Source organism: Aulonocara stuartgranti (genome assembly GCF_965226115.1).
Source record: "Aulonocara stuartgranti genome assembly, chromosome: 7".
Classification (NCBI taxonomy): Eukaryota; Metazoa; Chordata; class Actinopteri; order Cichliformes; family Cichlidae; genus Aulonocara; species Aulonocara stuartgranti.
In genome coordinates this window covers 38,915,470-38,929,382 of record NC_138945.1, presented here as the reverse complement: position 1 = coordinate 38,929,382, position 13,913 = coordinate 38,915,470, and the positions used below count along the sequence as shown (strand labels likewise).

The window sequence follows — 13,913 nt, the reverse complement described above, 5'->3', positions numbered from 1 at the left end:
CTTCATGACCACAGATGTCAGAGCCACAGGTCTGTAGTCATTTAGTCCAGTGATCCTAGGTTTCTTGGGGACAGGGATTATGGTGGAGGACTTGAAGCAGGCAGGCACATGACACCTCAGCTTCACTACTGGAACTTTAACATTATGCACTCCATACTGTACAGTAACGCCACTGTTTTGCACATGTCTCACTCTGTATATTTTATTTTATATATTTTATTTATTGTTTACTCTATTTAATTTGTAAAATATGTGTATACACACACACACACACACACACACACACACACACACACACGTAGAAAAATATTTAGTATACACATCCAGAAATGCATATACTATTATATATTGTACATATATTTATTAGTTTCAGATGTAGCCATTCTTGTATTTTGCTTGTTTACATTATTGTATTTTGCACAGCTCTGTTGCTTGTGAAGCTCGCACACAAGAATTTCACTCACATGTGCTGTACCAATGTACCTGCACATGTGATGTGACAATAAAAGTGATTTGATTTGATTTGATTTGACATGCCTGCAGTGAGGAGTTGAAAATGCCAGAAAACACTGGGGCCAGCTCGTTTGCACAGTGTCTGAGGGTGGCAGAGACACACCGTCTGGGCCGGGAGCTTTTCGAGCATTCAGATTCTTAAACTGCTTCCTCACATCTGCTTCATGAATATGAAGAGTTGTGGTGGGAGGAGGTGGTGTGAAATCCTCTTTTGTGTGGGGTGAGGAGCGGGGTGTTGTAGGTGAAGTGTTTGAAGGTGGTGATGGCTCTATGGAGGGGGGAGAGGTGGGGGAATGAGTGTCCAAAGTGTCTCTATTGTTATTATTTACGTCGGTTTTCTAAGAATTTACCCTTAAATAGGGCTAAACCCTGGTGAACAGTTATTCACCGCCTTTCTTTAAAAAAGGAATCGAAAGGTCAAAAACACGTTTTCAGTGGGGATCCTTTGAATAATTTGTCTCTGTTAAAATGTGTCTGGTAGACGTAACTTTCAGGTCATAAAAGCTTTAACAACAACTTTAGATCATTTTGGGGTAAAGCATTTGTTTTAGATCTTGTTAGAAGCACAAACACTGATCCATTACTACACACATTTTCTTTTTGCTGGGCAGCACTAAACTCATCAGTGGCTGAGATTGTTAACATTTTAAAAATTAGTACCAGTCATTACATCACTCCTAAGGATCCCCCTTTCTTATTTGGGAGGTGTGATGGGATTACAAAATAATCTTATTTACATACTGCAGAGGCTGGTTGATGGTGGGTGGGGTCGGGAGAACCTAAAATCCTGTTTATTATTATGCAGTTAACCTCCAGCTTTGCTTCAGTACGGTACTTAACAGCCTCATTTGCACAGTCTCTTTGATAAAGTACTTTGTGTATTTCTCTGGCGATTCAGAAACTGGGTAATAAAGCTTTTAGCTCTCAAGAAGACCTGGGACCGTCATTTAAGTTTGAAATGGGACAATAAAAGAGTGGGAAAGGATATTTAGAAACATTCAAATACTTTCCCATGATGCAAGGGATACAATTTCTTCACTTTAAGATTGCGCATTGCTTTTATTGGACACCATACAGATTATATACAATACTGCTGTATAAGTCTTATGTACATATGCCATCGTTTTGTAATAAAAATCAGGAGTTTGGGACTACAATATATGAAAATATATGTGATGCTGTTTTCCCTGCGAGGTGAGACAGAAATATACTAAGATTCTGACCTAAATGACTGATCTGACAGTGAAGACTAAAAAACTAATTATTTAGTTTTTCAAATCTGATGACTGGTGGTGGGAGAAGGGGAAGAAGGTGGCTTCCATTTTTGTTGTAAAACAAATGTTTTAGAACAAACATGTTGAGGTTTCCATTCTCCTCAATGTGCACAGTGGAGTCCAGAAATGGCAAACTGTTGTCTTTTGTGTCTTCCCTGGTGAACTTTGTTTTTATCCACAGAGTTGATGTGAACAGTGAAGGATTCTACTTCGTTGGTTTTGATTTGTGGATAAAAACATAAATTTCAACACACACTCAGACAAAAACTGGTTGATCCCAAAGACAAAACTCCTAAACACAAATTTAATAATGTAGACTGTACAATGTAGTGAGGAGTGCTTAGACCTCTACATTGGAGAGACCAAACAGCCACTTCATAAACGCATTGCACAACAAAGAAGAGCCACCTCCACGGGACAAGACACGGCTGTCCATCTGCATCTAAAGGACAAAGGTCACTTGAGGATGCCAATGTTCACGTTTTGGACAGAGAGGACAGATGGTTTGAAAGAGGAGTGAAAGAAACCATCTATATCCACTGTGAGCGACCATCTTTGAACAGAGGCGGGGGTTTACGACACCAACTCTCTGCCATCTATAATCCAGTTTTGAGATCCCTTCCCAGACGCCTTGACGCCCACTCACATCCAGCCATTTGACCTCAGGAAATTACTTGATAGGATGGGGCTAGGTTTCAAGATGAGCTCATCCGAAACCTTGGCTGATTGTGACCACACCCGTTTTCACACCTTGGCTCCTGTGATTAGGTAGAGGATCAATAGGGGCCCATGACCCTCTTGGGTACACTCCCATAGGGCTTGAAATCTGGGACTCTCCACCAGTTGCTCTTAGGACTTTTTATATATTTTATTTATTGTTTACTCTATTTAATTTGTAAAATATGTGTACACACACACACACACACACACACACACACACACGTAGAAAAATATTTAGTATACACATCCAGAAATGCATATACTATTATATATTGTACATATATTTATTAGTTTCAGATGTAGCCATTCTTGTATTTTGCTTGTTTACATTATTGTATTTTGCACAACTCTGTTGCTTGTGAAGCTCGCACACAAGAATTTCACTCACATGTGCTGTACCAATGTACCTGCACATGTGATGTGACAATAAAAGTGATTTGATTTGATTTGAACTGAAGAAGGTTCTCAGATGAGAGGTGAAACGTCTTCAAGAAAACTTAAAGAAATTTAGATGCTTTTAATTCCAAGCTCCTTAGACTACAATGACCTAGATGACTGAGAACCTTCACAGACAAACTTCAGTGTTTGTTGTTGCTGTTTTAAGTATAAAAAAAAAAACACGTGAATCATAAATTAGCTTGTTGTTTCTTTTCTTTCAGATAGATTTGAATAATGATAATAGCTCTTTTATTTCCCAGTCAAGTTTAGTTTCGATGCATGCTTTAAAATAACTGCAGAGGCAAGCAAATGGTTGCTGAGGGGGTGGCAGGGAGCTCGCAGGAAATCAAGAAAATTAGAATAGAATAGAATAGAATAGAATTCAACTTGAAAGCACTTGAAACCGGCTGAAAACAGAGTTCTGATGGTTTTAATGTGCAGAGACCTCCATCAGCATGCTGAGGGTATGTGGCTACCCTGTAATAACAATAATAATAATAATGTATTAATACAACCGCCACACAGAAGCATAGCATTTAATGGTGAATTAACAGATCGACAACATGTTTAATTTTAACGAATGGAAACGGCAATCACTACAGCTTCTAAGTAAAAGTTATAACATTATGAATAAATACAAGTTGGCGGAAGTAAATAGGCTAACAGTGAGTTCCTTTGTTTACAGTTATGAAAATAAGAGTTCTAAATAAACCACTGTGCAAGTTTCAAAGCTTACAAATATATTATTTTTGTGACATGGTTTCATGTTTGATGCACTCAGGAGGATCAGGAGAACTGGAATTCCCACCCTGTATGAGGCCATGCATTATGGCATGACAACACAGTTTCGGAGAGGCCACTCCACTCCTCTATGCCCCCCACCCCGACAGACTTGACCTTTCTGAATGAGATGCTACAGACGAACCCGGCCTTACGAGATTGGTTTTTTATTTATTATTTTATTTTCTTAATATTTATTATTCTTGTTGGAGGTTCCATTTTTTAGGGCAGAAATACCGGGGTTACTCGCATATCTCACGGAGGAATAAACCATACACACGTTGTTTAGAGTTTTACATCAGAGGGACACACCTTCCTCTGCGCCATCATTTATTGCACACACACTTCCGTATTTATACCTTTCCGGTTAAGAGCACATACATATATGATAGGGCAACACCCCCACTTGCTCTTAACACTATACATTACACATTTACATGATATACATATTTACATGATATTCACATATCAACGTTTTATGTTCCAAACAAAATATGCGTAAATTTATCTATTTTCACTTTACTTACAGACTTAGTCATGATGTCTGCTACCATGTCTTCTGTTGCACAATACTTAACTTGTACTTCCTTCTCAGTTATAGCAGACCTAATAAAGTGATACTTGATATCGATGTGTTTACATCTTTGACGGTTTATAGGATTTTTGGACAATGCAATTGCACCTTGATTGTCTGCAAGAATGGTAACTGGTGAATATTGCCTTTTAATGTCCATGCCATTAAGTAGCTGTGAGAGGTATAAGCTTTCTTGTACTGTGGCGGCCATCGCCATGTACTCTGCCTCGCACGTTGACAAAGCTACTGTAGCTTGCTTCCTGGTTTTCCAGCAGATCACTGGCCCATTTTTGGATAGTACAAAACAATAACCCGTTGTACTTCTCCTGTCACTCAAGTCTGTGGCCCAATCTGCATCGCTGTATGCTATAAGATTTAGGTTTCCTTCTATCCTTTTATAGCACAGCTCTTTGTTTAGTGTCCCCTTAAGGTAACGTAATACATGTTTTGCTGCTGTCCAATGATGCTCTTTTGGCTCAGACAGGGATTGTGACAGTTTGCTCACTATCCAACTCAAATCTGGTCTTGTACATGTCATTAAGTAAATCAAACTGCCCACTAATTCTCTATATTTTCCTGAATCAACTGATTCACCATGTGCACCAAAATCATTTTTGAGTTCACAAGGAGTAGAACGTGGCTTACAGTCAGACATTTTGAACTTTTCCAGGATTTTTGTGATGTACCGTGTCTGATTTAGTCTTATCTCATGGTTCTCTTGTATACAGTCAATACCCAAGAAATGTTTGAGCTTACCAAGATCCTTCATTTTAAATTTCTCATCCAACATTTGTTTCACGTTTCTGATAGCGTCCTCACCGTTGGCAGCTATGATTACATCATCAACCCAGATGATAAGAATCACTGTCTCACTCGCTGTCTGTCTGGAATATACACAATGGTCTACAGGATTTTGTTTGTAACCTTTTTCACATAAATGGTCATGTAACATCTTATTCCAGTTCCTGCCAGATTGTTTCAAACCATATAGTGATTTGTTTAGTTTACAGACCAGTTTTTCACCTGTGTCTGACTTTACTTCAAAACCTTCTGGTTGCTGCATATACACCTCACAATCGATTGGGGCGTGCAAATAAGCAGTCTTCACGTCCATTTGATGGAGTTTAAAGTTGTGCTGTACTGCTAATTGCATCAGCGTACGCACTGACGTCATATTTGCAGTCGGCGAAAAGGTTTCTTTGTAATCAATGCCTTGAACTTGGCTATAGCCTTTAGCAACATATCTTGCTTTAAATGTTTTAGTCTGATTTGGGTTCTCTTTTATCACATACACCCATCTCCCCCCCACTGCATTTTTACCTTCTGGCAGCGTGGTTAAAGTAAACGTATTATTGTCTTTCAAGGATCTTATTTCATCTTCCATAGCATCTGACCAACACTTAGAGTTCGATGACTGCATAGCTTCTTCAAAAGTCTTTGGTATGTCGTACATCACCCTGTAACAGTAATCTACAGTCAGTGATGTTTGGTCGTCTTCTGCAGTTTGGACATAGTCTTTCAGGTAATCTGGCCTTCTCCTGTTTCGTTTGGGATATCGTTCAGACTCTGTTCTATCACTCTGTTTGTCTGAGTTTTGTGCATCATTTATGCCATTGTCCTGGATGTCACTTTCAGGTTCCAGGATCATACTTTCATCTGATCTCTGGTCATTCCCTGTTTTGTCCTTTCTAGCGGGGTACTTCAAGATGTCCCCTGGAGTCAAATCATCATCTCCATTGTCATCAACCTGAGTGGTCTGGGTTTGGTGCTCAACTACACTTTTAGTGAGGAACTTGACCAACCTATGTCTAAGAACTCGTCCTGTTTTAGGGTAGTAGATTAGATACGACGGACTGTTTTTATCGTAACCCACAAAAACTCCTTCGTCACATCTTGCGTCTAACTTTTTTTTGTTGTGCCCGTAACCATAGCAAACTGATCCAAAAATCCCCATCCTCGACATGTCTGGCTTCTTTCCTGTCAGCATGTAATAAGGGGTTTGCTTTGTGCGTCTGTTGTAACACCTATTACGAATTACTGCGGCAGTCATAACAGCATAAGTCCATAATCTTTTTGGCAGGTTACTTTCGATCAACATACACCGTGCCATTTCAAAAAGTGTTCGCCATTGTCTCTCGGCAGTCCCATTCTGATGAGGTGAATACGGCGCTGATGTCTCATGCCTTATCGTGTTTTTATTTAACAATGTCTGAAACTCTTTAGATGTAAATTCAGTTCCATTGTCTGATCTGATTCTCTTTACTTGCCCATAGGGGGCGACGTCTGCCAAAAACTTTTCAGTTGCTTTTACGGTGTCACTTTTAGCCTTTAGAAAGTACACAAACATTGTGCCTGAGTAATCATCAGTAAATGCTAACGTGTACCTGAACCCGTCTTTAGCTTCTGGTTCTATCGGTCCAGCTAAGTCAGTGTGCACTAGCTCTAATGCTTCTTCTGCTCTTTCATCAGGCTCTCTATTCCTGGTTTGGATAAATTTGCCTTTTGTACACACTTCACAGTCTTGGTAATGTTTAGCTTTACCTTTTATTTTCATACCCTCGGTAATGTCCTCTAGTTTAACCAAGTCTTCATAGTTGCAATGGCCGAGGATTTTGTGCCAAGTTTCTACATCATGACAGCCATTGCATTCGTCGTTGTCAACATAATGATCAGATGTAACACTGTTCAAATAGTATAGGCGTTCATATTCACTTATCTTAAACCTTGTCCCGTTCTTATGGATAAGCTGGTTGCAGCCCTTCTTGAAGGTTACTGAGGCTCCTTTGGCCGTTGCCGCCTGAACCGAGAAGATATCTTGCGGGTAAGAGGGAATGTAAAGTGCTCCCTCCAGTGTCGCCTTCACCTTTCGTCCCTCGCTGTCTTGTAGATAGACCTCCACATCTCCCCTCTTCAGTGCGACCCCACTCGTCCTCGTTCCGTCAGCTAATTCCATGAAGTGTCTTCCAGGTGTGAATGTCTCATCAAAACTCTTAAATCTCTGAATGTCCGTAATAATGTGAGAAGTGGCCCCTGTATCAACCATTAGGCCTCTCTGTTTCAGCCCTTGATTTCCACAGTCTTTGGCTTTGAACGCGAAACTATGATCTTCTGCATCAGTTACGTGTTTAGCAGTAATCTTCTTTCGTCGGCGACAGTCGCTGTCCTTATGCGTTGAGCTTTTACAGTAACCGCACCACTGCTTCACTTTTTGTTCTTTCCTTTCGGTCTTTGTGTAACACTCACGTGCTATATGACCCTCTTTTCCACAGTTGTAACATATTATTTCTGCATTGTCTCTCTCTTTCTTCCAGTTATTTGCCTTCTTCCTCCGACTCGCCGGGCTCGTTCAGAATGGCATCCTTTAGCCCAAGTAGCCGCAGGTATCCCAGGAACTTTGTTTCCCACAGTTCATAGTTTCTCTCGTCTCCGTCGAAGCATAGACGGTTCCACCGGCTTCCCACCTCCCTTCTGGGCCCATAACCTGTTGGAGGTTCCATTTTTTAGGGCAGAAATACCGGGGTTACTCGCATATCTCACGGAGGAATAAACCATACACACGTTGTTTAGAGTTTTACATCAGAGGGACACACCTTCCTCTGCGCCATCATTTATTGCACACACACTTCCGTATTTATACCTTTCAGGTTAAGAGCACATACATATATGATAGGGCAACAATTCTTTTACTGCTTATTTTTCATTTGTCTTTCTTTATTGTTGCTTCTTTTGGGGTTATTTTTACTTTTTGCCAAGCCCGCCCCCACATTAGCATGCGGGGCGTCGCTGAGCTCTAGAGGTGACGCCGTGCGCAGACGCTCCATACGTAACTACGTCGCGGACACGGACAGGATGCAGCGGGATAAGACAAGCAATGCCACCGGGGCTGAAAAGTAAGATTAAATCTATTTATTTTTCAATTTATCAAACGGGTTTGCTTTAGTTTGTTTAAGCTGCATTTGAGGCGCGTTCTGTGTAAGCCTTGTTTGATGTTACCACTATAAAGTCTCGTGAATTTTCCTTTTGTCCAGGCCCGACCGGGAGGCCGCCATCATGTCGAAGTACTACGACGGAGTGGAGTTCCCTTTCTGTGACGAGTTCTCCAAGTACGAGAAAATGGCCAAGATAGGACAAGGAACCTTTGGGTGAGTAGTACAAAGCAGGCTGGTTGTCTTACTGAATCTTTAGCTGCTTTGCGAATTCCGTATAAACGCCAGCTGTGTTAAGGCTAGCTGTGCTAACTGCTAGCCGCACGGAGTGAATGAAGAGCAGGTAAACATCGGAAGTTTCCTTCCTGTATTAGTCCAGCTGCTTATTAAGGAAGGCTGTTTCGACATGTTTTTTAAAAGGTATTTGGTTTGTAAAGTTGCAAAGCTTTCATGGGCTATGGTCTTCTGCGATCAACTGAAACAACAGGGCACCGAGATATGGCACCGGAATAATTTGTGACTGGCTAAATGAGCCACATGCTGAAAACCAGGCTCACTCATAGAGCACCAAAGAAGGCTTTGCGTTGTATTCTCAATGAGTGACATCTCTTCTCCCCTGACGTGGAAGAGAGGCAGCTTGACCTCTGTCCCGATGAGCTGATTCTCCGATGCTGTGCCATGCTTTTGTGAAGTGGGTGTTTATTCTAGGGCTGAGTATCGTCACTGATTTCTAGAATCGGTTTCAGTGCACGTTAGCATATGCTACTTCCGGTGGGGAAACTCCTGTAGGGCGCTTCGTTTCCGGTGTGATATTCGCGTCTTGTTTACGGTCGGGTTTGCATCTTCCTCTGCCTTTTGTGTGCTACCGCAGGTACCTTTGACGGTGCAAAACGTTTCGTCGACATTGTTGTGTTTGTCGGGGGAGAAAACTTACAAACATACAGTGCAGCACTTCAGTGATCAATGTAGCGATTCTGCGGTGTCGTCATTGTCGATCTCCTCGGCGGCACGGAGGAGATCGACAATGATCTACAGCCGATCGGGACGCAGAACACAATGGACTTTAAAAAAACAAACAAAGCATGCAAAATTGCACTAAAAGAATCCGCTAAATAGCGAAGGACCACTGTAATTGTGAAGATAAGTCACAACATACCCTTCGTAAATACTAACATATAGAGATCCTTACCCGCAATCATTCATGTATTCTTTTTTTAAATATCCTGTGGCTTTTTTCCCACGGTTTGTTGACATGCTGTGTAGATGTGTACTGACATCGACTTAACAGGGAAACATCTGGCTTTGACTATTGTTCACCTGTAGTTTGAATGCTGAACATTTGCCTGTTTAAATCACAAGTACTGTCACTGTACAGAGATGTCTTCTGCATGCAGTAATGCAGTTCTGCTTGTGCTGAGTGATGTAAACAAACAATCGATCTACGCTCTTCAAACATAAAAATTCATCATTTGATTTTTTTTATGACACAGCAATGGTGAGTGTTCCCACCCTCTGCTCTTTGTAACTTAACGTAATGATTTTTGAGTCCACCTTTGCAGTAGCAATTGACTTCAAAATAAAGCTACCGGAAATGTACAACCCTACGCCCGGTCTTAAAACAGGAAGTTAGCATTTTCTCGTGCACAGGGTCTATTTGATTAGATCCACGATTCGATTCCATTTGAGTCTGGGAAATTTTGTCTCAGACAGTAAGAAATATTATAATTCTGATTATTTATCAGTACATGTACATATTTTTATATCTATAAAAAGAAAGCTGACACCTGTGAGACTTGATCAGAGGTGTAACCATCACAGCAGATGACTTTGTGTCAAAGTAACAGAGCATAAAACACAGAAACACATGAAGGAGATTTTCCTGGCCTGTCTTTTTATAGCAGATAACTACCTTAAAATATTCTGCAATAGAACAAAAACAGAAAACCATGAATCAACATATGAACATTACCTGATGCTGCTGAAGTGAAGCAGAGCAAAGTTACAGAAGTTTAGTTAGAGAAACAGCTAAGCATTTTGCATAATTTTAAAAAGTTTAAATTTCTTCAGTATTAAACAGCAGAAATGAGGCTTTCTTTTTGGAAGTCAGTTGAATAAAAAAAACCAAACAAGCAAAAAACACAGCGGCTGACAACGCTGCACATAACGGTAGACTTGTGCATAATAAGGAAGCAAATAACGCAGAAAACAGATTTTTAGATTGGAAGAGACGAAGAGAGCTGTGCATGAAGTGTCATTTTATCGTGGTGGGAGCAGAACAGCAAAAGTAAGAGGGGATTCATGATGATGTTTATGTGAAGCATAGTTTGGATCTTCTTTTGCTGCTGGTTCAGTATAATGTGGTTGGAGAGAGACAAAGCCTACAGCTGCAGAATCTAGCGCAAAAAAGATGTAAACACAGAGCGTGGACCTGCCGATGCACCAGAACCTGTGAGCTGTTGGCTTTCAGTCCAGACAGGGTGTCCGTGTATGTGCCGTCAGGTCAGAGAAGCTTACGTTTTTGGTGGCTGTCGAAATTTTGTGAGGTTTAACCTGAGATTCTGGAGTTTCAGGCAAAATACGTTTATATTTAAAAATTGATTCAGGATTGTAATGAATCAATATCATTTTATTCAAGCTAGAATTGATTTTAATCGGAAAATCGATAATCAAAACCCACCCCTAGTGTTTAGTCTGTAAAGGTCTAAGTACTCCTGTTGTTGTTCACCTTTGTCTTTGGGATGAAGCAGCTCTTGTCTGAAGTGGACTGAGATCATGTCTACCACACAAATGCCAGCAGTGTTGTTTCTCTAGCCTACTATACATTAGGCTATATACTGTTTGAGTCGAGTAGTTTAAAAAGCCGACTGTTCTAAAATTTGTCTTTTGTACAGGGAGGTGTTCAAAGCGAAGCACCGGCAGACAGGGAAGAAAGTTGCACTGAAGAAAGTGCTGATGGAAAACGAGAAAGAAGGGGTAAGAAACCAGAGCATTGGCGTCATTTAAAATCCAGTGTCCTGAAAGTTGGTGTGGATGAAATATAACTGGTTTTCCTCCACTTTAGTTCCCAATCACAGCTCTGAGAGAGATCAAAATCCTTCAACTGCTCAAACACGAGAACGTTGTCAATCTGATCGAGATCTGCAGGACCAAAGGTTTGTGTGACACATCTTTGTGTGGATTTATTTCAGTTAGTTGGGGGTTGTTTTTAATTTGCTGTTCTCCTTTTCAGCTACTCAGTTTAACAGGTACAAAGGCAGCATCTACTTGGTGTTTGACTTCTGTGAGCATGACCTGGCTGGGCTGCTGAGCAACGCCAACGTGAAGTTCACGCTGGCAGAGATCAAGAAGGTGATGCAGATGCTGCTCAATGGGCTGTACTACATCCACAGGAACAAGGTTAGACTCTCAGAGACACAGTGGGTACTTTAAACCAAAGGAAATTCCACTGTCAGAATATTAATGGGGATCTGTTGTTCTTTGCTCAGATCCTTCACAGAGACATGAAGGCAGCCAATGTGCTCATAACCAGAGACGGCGTCCTGAAGCTGGCCGACTTTGGTTTGGCTCGAGCCTTCAGCCTGGCCAAGAACAGCCAGGGGAACCGCTACACTAACCGCGTGGTGACGCTGTGGTACCGACCTCCAGAGCTGCTGTTGGGTAAGAAAGAAACAAAAGACTTGTACTCAAACATAGTCACAGGTATAATCAGGAAAAAGTAGTACAAGTAAATTTCAAATGTACTCCTGGTGCAGTTTTTTAATTTCTGTGTATTCTTTGTTTTTGCAGGTGAGCGAGACTACGGGCCTCCAATCGACCTGTGGGGCGCCGGCTGCATCATGGCCGAGATGTGGACACGGAGTCCAATCATGCAGGGGAACACGGAGCAGCACCAGTTGACCCTCATCAGCCAGCTCTGCGGCTCCATCACGGCAGAGGTGAGCCTTCATTCTTCCTCTCAGACTCTGTTTGTTCTGTTTCTCAGCTCTGTGTTAACTTAACTAACACTCGGTTCTCCCATCAGGTGTGGCCCGGTGTAGACAAGAAGTATGAGCTGTACCAGAAGATGGAGCTGCCCAAAGGTCAGAAAAGGAAGGTGAAGGACCGCCTCAAAGCTTACGTCAAAGACCCGTACGCCCTGGACCTCATCGACAAGCTGCTGGTCCTGGACCCGGCACAGCGAATCGACAGTGACGACGCCCTCAACCACGACTTCTTCTGGTCAGACCCGATGCCGTCAGACCTCAAGAACATGCTCTCCACCCACAACACGTCCATGTTTGAGTACCTGGCCCCGCCTCGGCGGAGAGGACACATGCCCCAGCAGCAGCCCAATCAGAACCGGAATCCGGCGACCACGAGCCAGACAGAGTTCGACCGCGTGTTCTAAACCAGGTTCTTGACGCTTGGCAGTCCAATTTTCCTTCCAGACGTCTGTGGATTAACTGGGAGCAAACGTTTCCTCCTTGTCTTCACTGCATGTTTGAGGCAAAACTTCTTTTTTCTTACAGCTACTCATATCTCTGTGTTACAGAGTTATTTATGAAGACAGTGTTAAAGTTTTATTTAAGACACACTTACAAGGACACTTATTCTTCTGACACAAAGGGACGTGCATACCTAAAATAAAGTTGTTGTTTTTTTTTCTGTTTTTTTCTCGTCTTCCTTAAATGTACCTGGCAGCATGTGGTCCGACACATGTGTGGCCTGACTTGACCATCAGGATGTGAAGTGACTGAAAGACTGCAGTACCTCCAGCAGGGGGCAGCATCATATCGCTGTATATCTTTATACAGCACATGTACATAACGTTTTATACTCCAGCATCGCTGAACAAAAGTGTTTTTGAACTGTGGGCTGGGCCTGTGCCTGTAATGTGAAATTTGGGGTCAATAAAATATTTTAAACCCTATCTGATTCCTGATCTTTATTTAAAAAAATATATATATAAAAATTTTCTGTTTAACAGCTGTAGCTGTTTTAGTCTGGATGAAAAACCAGATGTTGTCTTCTGTTTTATACACACTCACAGAATACCACATCTGGTTTTTGGTAATGTTGTCAACCAGGTTTGAAACTGATAGTGTGTTACATGGGTCCAGGATCATTACTATTTCATTATTTTTAAATGACTTAATAAAAAGTTATTTTATTAACTTTTTCAGGGAAACAACACATTTATGTGGAGATCTCCTTTATTACATAATTTTCTCTTAGATTAATAAGCTTTCTGGAAATTTAAAAAGTGCATTGGTGTGCAAAAGTCTTAAGTCATTTCTTTATATTTTTCGTCCAGCCAGACTTTAATGAAACTTTCCTCAAAAGTGCTCTTGCAATAGTTGTCCCAGCTTTCTAAACTTCTTTCATTGGTTGCTCTTTCACCAAGCCGGGCATCTTAACTCGAGGGATGAACCTGTGTTTTGTCCAAACTTATAAGAAACCCTAAAGTTACAAAATCTTTAGGTACTTGGATAATAGCAGCCTGTCACAGGAAAAAAATCATTTGTGTTTCTGAATTATAAATGCAGAAAAGTACCAACAGATATTGCAGAACCATCTGGAAAGCATCTGATTGACAACAGCTTCATTCTTCATCATGACAGTGATCCGACACACACTGTCAGTGTAAAAACGCACCAGAGACGAGTCTCAGCGTTACTGAAGCAGCGTGAAACGATCCTGACAGAGAAC

General features: G+C 41.4%; 1 protein-coding gene across 1 annotated transcript; it reads left to right on the top strand.

Annotated features, from left to right (window-relative positions):
• Nucleotides 1-8,020: 8,020 nt before the first annotated feature.
• On the top strand, nt 8,021-13,134 carry cdk9 (cyclin-dependent kinase 9 (CDC2-related kinase)). The gene is made up of 8 exons (XM_082541661.1): nt 8,021-8,189; nt 8,328-8,441; nt 11,117-11,198; nt 11,287-11,377; nt 11,455-11,621; nt 11,711-11,882; nt 12,012-12,160; nt 12,247-13,134. Exons 1-8 carry the CDS (start codon nt 8,149-8,151, stop codon nt 12,610-12,612), a joined length of 1,182 nt encoding a protein of 393 aa, XP_082397787.1. The 5' UTR covers nt 8,021-8,148; the 3' UTR covers nt 12,613-13,134.
• The last annotated feature ends 779 nt before the right edge of the window (nt 13,135-13,913 follow it).